At 52.7% G+C, this 8948-nt stretch overlaps 1 protein-coding gene across 2 annotated transcripts in view; it reads right to left on the reverse strand.

Moving 5' to 3' along the window:
• Ncs1 (neuronal calcium sensor 1) overlaps positions 1-8948 on the reverse strand; it is a 57157-nt gene that overhangs the window by 16133 nt on the left and 32076 nt on the right. The window contains exons 1-3 of one of the 2 annotated variants that reach the window (XM_029560133.1): positions 5859-5956; positions 3275-3413; positions 1453-1531 (exon numbers count right to left, since the gene is read on the reverse strand). In XM_029560133.1, coding sequence (XP_029415993.1) covers positions 1453-1531; positions 3275-3413; positions 5859-5941 — 301 coding nt within the window. In that variant the 5' untranslated portion in view covers positions 5942-5956. Of the gene's footprint in view, positions 1-1452; positions 1532-3274; positions 3414-5858; positions 5957-8948 lie in introns of those variants that run through there. The other variant, XM_008825862.2, reaches the window with a different exon arrangement.

Consider the following 8948-nt stretch of genomic DNA (forward strand, 5'->3'; position numbering starts at 1 on the left):
ACAATTGCAGATTACAAATCAGGTTCTCAGCCCCCAAAGCCTACAGCCCAAGCTTGGAGTCCTACCTTATTTTCCAGGCACTACATTTGAGCTTGCCTTAACTACCTCACAAGGAGATGAGCCACTGGAGCCACTGATGTAAATATACCCTGAGAAAGTATGTACATCTTACAAATGTATTTGAGATTATGATTGAAAGTTAATTTAGCAGCTGGAAACTATTCTTTACCACAATGACATTGAAAAATATAAAAGTCAGGAGCCATGAAGCCTCTCAGACAAGTCACGTCTCAGGCAGGTCATGTGCTGGTCAAGAATTCCAACTTGCCGATAAGTAAGCTTCATGGCCAACTCTCTAATTAGTGAGTTTCATGGCTGAGACATCTCCAACTCACTGATAAGTAAGTTTTATGGTTGAAACATCTGGCTTAATGATAAGTAAGCCCCCCCGCTCTCCCTATAGCATTTTGTAATAGTTTAAACTAACCAATAACCACGCTTCTGCTTCTGTAAGCTGCTTCTGCTCTATAAAGACCCCAAACCCCAGACCTGGGGCGCGCTTCTCCCTTTGTCAGGAGCTGTGCCCACAGGTACCTGTGTAAAATAAAAGCCTCTTGCTTTTGCAACTCGAGGGCTCGACTTGACCTTTGTGGTTTCAATTTTACAACAAAATAATGCAACAGTGGAAAAAAGTAAAACACTCAAGCAAGCAAGGGCGCCTGTACGTCTCCCCAGCCAGGGGCCACCTGGGGCGTGCGCATCCTGGCCTCAGTGGCTCCCCTCCCAGTGTCTCTCACATGCGGTTCCTGGCCTGGAGCCCCCTTCTGCCATGGCAGCCCCCCTCTGGGTCCATCAGCTCCTCCCCTGCCAGCTCAGCTGGCATCTCCCTCTCCCTGCCATCCAAGCAGCATTAGGGGATTTGGGAACTGGGTCTGGCTGTACTAGACTGGCAGCCCCCACAACAGGGACCCATCTGTCTTAGCCTCCCAAAGACCCTGAATTCCTGCCTGGTACCACAGGTGGCCACCACCTTCAACTGGTATTTGTTGAGTGGGTGATGGGAGCCATCTGGCTGACTGAAGAGGTGGGTCCAGCAGGAATCTGGGACCTGTGACCCCCCCCAACACCCACAACATCAGCTGTCCTAGGACTGTACCTGCTTGATCATACTTGCTCTCAGCCCATCCCACCGGCCTCCCTGTGCACCCTGCCTCAGAAACCCCAAATCCCACCTCTGGGCCCTTGGTCTGCCCTGGGAGGGTAGGATGTTTCCCTGCTCTGGCCCTGAAGCTTCCTTGGCCACATTAGGCGCACCTGTGCAGGCCCACTGCCAAGACCTCTGGGAGCACCCTGTCTTTGCAGTACAGATGCCACCTGCAGTCACTGCTGCGGGTGTCTGGCACCCCCTCCTGGTGAAGACTGAGAACTGCATCCTTCTAGCCTAGTACTTACACCTCAGCTTCTCATCCAGGGTCCCCCGTGAGGTCACCGACAGCGCCTGGATGAACTCTGAGAACTCGATCCTGCCATCCTGAGGGAGACAATGGGGATGGCTTCAGTCAGCAAAGGCTACCTGATCAAGCCAGACCTTGTAGGGAAGGGGTAGGGCAGTGGCAGACACTGAGCCGTGGTTGATGGACACCCATAGATAGAGGAGTGAAGGAATGAGGGGACAGGAGAAAGAGAGGAGGAGAGGAGGTGGAGACTGGGGGAGGGGGACAGTCAGGAGACAGGGACGGGGAGGGGAGAGAGTAAGCAAGAAGCTGATGCAGTCTGGGCCCAAAGCCCTCACATTCCTGCCCCAAGACTCCAGGAAACCGAGGGCAGAGCTCGCTGGGCCCCCAGGACAGACAATGCTACAGGTGACTTAGCTCTACATATGCGATTTACAAAGGAGGAAGTTGAGGCCCAGGGAGGGCAGAACCCTTCCCAGAGCCAGGCAGGGGGACTCCCAGTCAGGACACTTGAAGAGAGAACTAGGTGGTGCAATAGAAGTCACCTAAGCCACCCAGAGCTGAGAGTCCAGGGTGAGTGACAGGACCTCCAGGAATACTATGAAGCTGGGAAGAAGGTGCCACCGGGGGACAGTCTGCAAGCCTGACTACCTCAAATGCAGACAGACCAGCTGCTGGGTTAGCATGGGCAGCGTCAGGAGATATGCATGGCCACACAGCAAGTCTTGAAAACTTGTGCTCAGTGGTACTCTGTGAAGAAGCCAGGCACAAAAGGCTCAGTTTCCTTATTTGCAAAGTGGGCCTGTTAAAAGCACCCACCCTGCCAGCATGGTGGCACACACCTGGGAGGTGGAAGCAAAAGGATCACAAGTTCAAGACCAGCCTCAGCTACATAGAGAATTCAAGGCCAGCCTGGGTTACATAAAACCCTGTCACCTGTCTCAAAAAAAACAAAAGTAAGGCCAGGTGTGGTGGTGCACACCTTTAATCCCAGCTCTCGGGAGGCAGAGGCAGGCAGATCTCTGTGAGTTCAAGGCCAGCCTGGTCTACATAGTGAGTTCCACTATGTAGGACAGCTGGGGCTACAGGGAGACCCTGTCTAAAAAAGAAAAAAAAATTCAAAAAAAGATTAAAAAAAAAATCACAAAAGCAAAACAAACAAAAATAAAATAAATGCCCACCCAATAGATGGGTATCAGGCTGTTATTAACCCCACCCAGAGCTCATAGTGAACACCTGTTATAACCACTGATCATCTTACTATCTCTGGAGGCATCTGCATTTTTATTCCTAAGAAAACTCAGAGCTTACGTGTGTGCGCATGTGTGTTCACATGTGTACACATGTGTGTACACACTATGCCTTCACACATGTATGCAACTCAGTGTGTTTGCATGTGCAAGTCTGGGTATTTACACGTATGCATGTGAAACACTGAGTATGTAAGTTACACAAGTGCTGTGTGTGTGTGTGTGTGTGTGAGCACATGGGTGAGTGGGTGTGCCCACCTGTACACATGCATCCATCTTGATTTACCTTGGTGTGTGTGGTTGTGTGTACAACTCTGTGTGCAGCTGTGCCCATGTGCACTTAAGTGTTAGGTCCTTCCAGAACAGGAGAGGGTTAGTTGTGAGGGCTGCTGATCTGAGCCACTGCAGGAGGAGGAGGGCTGTAGAAGGGAGGAAGGAGGACGAAGGAGGGAGGAGGACTGTAGAAGGGAGGAAGGAGGACAGAGGAGGGAGGAGGGCTGTAGAAGGGAGGAAGGAGGACGGAGGATGGAGGGAGGAGGGCTGGCGCAGACGCCTCAATCTGCAGCCCACCTTGTTCTCATCGAAAACGTTGAAAACAAACGTGGCAAACTTGGTGGGGTCTCCGAACGGGAAGAACTGCTTGTAGATCTTCTGGAAGCCAGCCGCGTCTAGTTGCCCGCTGGGGCAGTCCTTAATGAAGCCCTTGTACCTGGGGACAGAAAAGCAGACAGGAGACAGCATCATCCACAGCCAGGAGCCTCGGCCCAAGCCCCAGGAAAACCACGAACCCCTTGTTCCAAGAGGCGGGGCCTCAGGACAGTGTCACACAGTCTTCTGAAACAGACCAGATGTCATAGGCATGAACTCACACCTCTGTGTCTCACTGTGTGACCTTGGAGAAGTGACTTCACCTCTCTGAGCCTTATCTGCTTAGGGAAGAATTTATCTGGATGTGGCACACAGAGCACCCGGCCTCTCTGCCCTGCACTCCACAGGGCAACATCCAGGAAGCCTCACTTTGGCTCAAAGGCTGTTCCCTCCTGGCACCGCACAGAGAGGCATCTGGCTTCTCCACCACACCACACCATCCCACTCCCACCAGAACCCTAGGGGAACTCAGAGGACCCTGTGGGACCTAGCTATGCCTGTTCTTATCCCAGTGCCCAGCACAAGACCCTCTCAACACCTAGGCCACTGACAGTATGGCTTGGTAGGCCAAATTCCAGTCTGGAACTTAGCCATTCACTAACTGTGCAACCCTGGGGCAAAAGCCTTCACCTCTCTGAGCCTCTGTATCATCATCTTTGAAAAGCAACAGTTATCATGCTAGAATTGGGTGAATTGATACACGTCTCACCCCAGGACCAAACATTTAAAAATCACCACTCTGTACTGTCTGGCCATCGCATCTAGATCAAGGACTCTGTCAAGCCTACTCTACTAGCCCTATGAAGAAGCCCATTTTCAAGATGGGGAAATTGAGGCTCCTGCAGCTCAGCCTGGCATAGCACTGAAGATGGAATGTGAGTGTCAAATGCTTAGAGAATCTGGGTCTGACTTTCCACTGACTTGTGACTCATGGGAAGGAAGGTGAGAGGATTCTGTCCCCTCGTGACCTATGGGAAGGAAGGTCAGAGGACTCTGGGCGTCATGAACTAGAAGATTTTCACACCACTGTGACTCTTCCTACTCACTGAGCTGGTCACAGGCCATGAGATGCAGGCCAACGATCCCATTTTACAGATGAAGCCCTCTGTCCAGAGCCACCCACAGGACTCACAGCCTGATGTGAGCTGCCTTCCCCTCCCGGAGTCACCTGTCCTCTACCAGTCTGCATCCCCACATCAAACCAGCAGGGACTGTCCCCAGGCCCACTGAAACTCCTGGCACCTGTGGGCCAAGCTGACAGGTCACATCAGAGAGAAGCAAATTACACAGCACAGCGAGGGACCCAGACACTGAGCCTTGTAGTTTCAACCCTGGCCCCCAGCTCCCTCCCTTGAGGCCATCTCCCTCCGACTTCCCAGGCCAGAATGAAAAGTTGGGCTGAGCTCATAATCCCCAGACCATCCAGAGCCAGGCCTCCAGGATCTGTGCTGGACACACCCACTGGATGTCACCTGACCTCCCCTCCATGTTCCCACAGCTCTTCTAACTTTTCCACAGTGCTGCATGCTACTTGAAAGCTCAAACAGTTGGTGCACCCCTGTAATCCCAGCACTCAGGAGGCTGAGGCAAGAGGATCAGGCATTCAAAGTCAACCTGGGCTCCATAGCAAGTTCTAGGCCTTGGACTACATAGTGAAACCACACCAGGTGTGGTGGCTCGTGCCTTTAAATCCTAGGACTTGAGAGGCAGAGGCAGACGGATCTCTGTGAGAGTAAATAGTGAGTTCCAGGCCAGCTGGGGCTACAGGGAGACCCTGTCTAAATAATAGTAATAATAATAACAAATAATTAATAAATAAAAACAAAGCCAGGTATGGTGGCACATGCCTTTAATCCCAGAACTTGGGAGAGGCAGAAGCAGGTGAATCTCAGTGAGTTTGAGGCCCGTTTGGTCTACATAGTGAGTTCCAGGTCAGGGCTACAAAGGCGGGAGGGGGGCACAGGGGGATCTCCTGGCCCAGCCCTGCAGGAGGCACAGAGGGGCCACCATCCAGATGGAGGAGACTCCCCACACTGTACCAGGGGGAGTAACTGGCTCTGCCATCAAGTCACGGGCTGGTAGCATGGCAGAGTGCCAGCCTCTGTGGAGTACCCGGTCACCGACACAGAGGTTGTCACTGAGGCCCCACCCAATCAACAGGAGGGGTGAGAAGCCACCCCCACAAAGTGATTCCAGGAGCCCAGGAGGGTGCCAGCGTGGGTTGCAGCCCCAACATGCACCTTCCACACCCCATGGTGCTCAGTCCCCTGTGAGCCCTGCTGTCCATTCACCCTGATCTGCCGCCTGGCATCAGCCTGTCTATCACACTAGGGTAAGAGTCCTGCCTGACCCTTAGCCAAAGCCTCCATGCCAGATGCCCCCCGTGGTTACCCTTCCAGCTGGCTTGGGTGTGAAAGCTGTGCCCTTTCCCTGTCCCACTGTTTTAGTCTGGCCACTGACTATGACAGCAAGTGGATTTTTCTCTAATGCAGGCTAATCTACTCACAGGCCAGGACTCAGTTCAGAAGGAGGCCGTGGCCCAGGTCTGAGGGAAGGGGGTCTCCTCTGCTGCTGGGCCTTCCTGTTCATCCTCCGCAGGACATGGACTACGCTCCATCCCACCTGCCTGCACTAGATTGCACTGAGACCAGACTAGACCACAAGTTTCCTAACACCAATGACCTTGTACCCCACACAAAGCCTGGTGCATAACACGCATTCAGAAAATGTCCATCTGGTGAGGTGAATGAACTCACAAACCACCAGACAGGATCAGGAGCAAGAGCTCAGGTGTCCAGGTCCCTTTCCTGAGCCTGATGGACAAGATCCTCCAGAGACCTTAGCCAAAACTGAAGAGCTCCATGTACAAAGATAGCAAACTAACTCTGCGTGTATTAAGACAACTGTGAGGCACTGGGGCCCAGAGAAGGAGAGATGCTAGCTCTAGGTAACCCAGCCTATTAGCAGAAACAGGGCTCCTACCTCCCAGCCTCCCCACTTCCCAATCTCTCCTCTGGGACGGGATCCAGCCTGCACCACCCCCATGTCAGCGACTGGAAAAAGCGACTGAACCCAAACATTATGTAACCCACTGTTCGGCCTCCAGAAGAGGAGGGGGGCACCTGCCTCTGCTGGAGAGGTGAGGGGGGAAGCCTGGGGTTCTCTGACCACCAGCTTGCTTCTGGGCTACTAACCTACACTGCAAATTGCCAACTTGAAGACCAAGAGTTCACACCACCTTCCAATCCTGTGCACCACTGGCTGGCTAAAGAGGTGGTTCCACTCTGGTCCTCCCCACAGCCCCTAATGACCACACCCTAATAACAGAGACATAGCTCCTTTCTCACCCTGGGCCAGGATCAGGTGTCGACAAGCCCCGGCCTCCTCCCTCTCCGTTGCTGGCAATACACTCCTACCAGCAGGTTTGCCAGCTGCCAGGGCATGTGGGCCTGTGCTCCTGGCTCCAACCTGGAGTGCTAGGGGAGGGGCCCTCCAGGAATCCAACCCCACTGTGCCTCAGTTTCCCTACAGTGTCAGGCCTGACACTCTGGGCACTGCAACATGGGTAACAGCCAGTTGGCAGCATTCCACCCTCTTGTCCCAAGTGACAGCCACTGAAATTATCTCCAGACACTAGAAAGAAGTACTCAGGCCAAGAACCATGAGCCCAGGTGGCCTCTGGAGACTCCAAACTCAGGAGGATCCTCCACAAACATCCGGTTTTCCTGGGCCCTGGGAAGACTGGCTGTCTTTAGGGTATACCTGCTGGGGGCCAAGCACCAGGCCTGAGCTTTCCTAAATCTTCCAAACAAGGCCAGGCAACAAGGAGTGCAGGTCTACTTTCCAGATGGAAAAATGGAGGCTTGTGAAGGTGATTTATTTCCTCTGCTCAGCCCACTCTTCTCCTTCCAACCTGGCTGCCTCCTGCTCACCTTCCCAGACCTTCTCTGAGAGAAGTCCCTACCCCCAGCCATCCCAGCACACACACACACACACACACACACACACACACACACACACACTCAATGCTCAGGATAGTGCCCCAGTGGCAGCTCTCACAGTTGAGCCTTGAGACTGACAGTTTAATTTATGCAGTGACAGACAGCACATAGTGGGGGTGTGTCCCAAATCTTCAGGGATCCCAAGTTCTTGGTGCATGTTGAATGGAGTCCTAGCAAATGTGGTGGCCAGTCCGGAGCCTGGATTCCATGAAAGGGAGAAGAACAGGGAGAGGGACAGGAAGAGGACCAGGTCTCCTGTAGCCTGCTCATCTCTCCAGTGGCCTGGGATGGCCAATGGGGACTGGTAGGTCTTAGGGCCAGCTCCTCCAGCCTGGTTCTGTGTCCCAGATAGAAGGAACAGGAGTCCTGACCACTGTAGTCCAGGGCTGGTTGAACAGAGGGGCAGAGGTGGCCCAATAGGCAGCCACAGTCATAAGCTCACTGCAAACTAGGCCTAGGTGACTGGCATGGTCAGAGTCTCTGCTCTGGGGCCCAGCACACAGGTCCCTTTTCACCAAATGGCTTCATCTATGCAGAAGAGAGGAGTGGGCAGGGAAGAGGGGGTCTTGTGATCACTGTCACTGTCAGCATTATGACCGTTGGTCTCTGGGCTTGCTGCTTGGTGGATTGTCATACTACACACAAGAACTGTGGAGCATCTAAACACCTTCCAACTGGGCACGGTGGTACACGCCTGTCACTCTAGCTTGGGAGGCAGGAGGATTGGGAAATCAAGGCTACATAGTGTGCTTGACGCCAGCCTAGGCTATACGAATGAGCTCTCTCTGTATGGGGGAGGGTCTGTGTGTGTGTGTGTGTCTTTCACACACACATACAAAGCAGTTTCATTGTGTGTGTCTCTCTCTCACACACATACAAAGCAGTTTCATTGTGTGTGTCTCTCTCTCACACACATACAAAGCAGTTTCATTGTGTGTGTCTCTCTCTCACACACATACAAAGCAGCTTCATTGTGTGTGTGTGTGTGTGTGTGTGTGTGTATGTGTGTGTGTGTGTACCCACCTAAACCCAGCATATGCAAAGTGGAGCTCCATGTCAGGGGTCTCCCACAGTCACTCTCCATCTTATTTTTTATTAATTAATGTATTTATATTTTTTATATATGAGTGTTTTATTTGCATGTATGTGAGTGTAGTACCTGCATGCAATGCCCAAGGAGGCCAGAAGGGGCATCGGAGTTACGGACAACTGTTAGCCTTCATTTGGGTGCTGGGAATCAAACCTGGGTCCTCTGTAAGAGCCACCAGTGTTCCTAACCACTGAGCCATCTCTCCAGTCCCTCCATCTGATTTTATTTTTTTGGTCTTTTTGAGGCAGGGTCTCCCTGTGGCCCCAGCTGTCCTGGCAATGCCCAAGGAGGCCAGAAGGGGCATCGGAGTTACGGACAACTGTTAGCCTTCATTTGGGTGCTGGGAATCAAACCTGGGTCCTCTGTAAGAGCCACCAGTGTTCCTAACCACTGAGCCATCTCTCCAGTCCCTCCATCTGATTTTATTTTTTTGGTCTTTTTGAGGCAGGGTCTCCCTGTGGCCCCAGCTGTCCTGGAACTCACTATGTAGACCAGGCTAGCCTTG

Source organism: Nannospalax galili, unplaced genomic scaffold, assembly GCF_000622305.1.
Source record: "Nannospalax galili isolate Female #2095 unplaced genomic scaffold, S.galili_v1.0 scaffold290, whole genome shotgun sequence".
Taxonomy (NCBI): Eukaryota; Metazoa; Chordata; class Mammalia; order Rodentia; family Spalacidae; genus Nannospalax; species Nannospalax galili.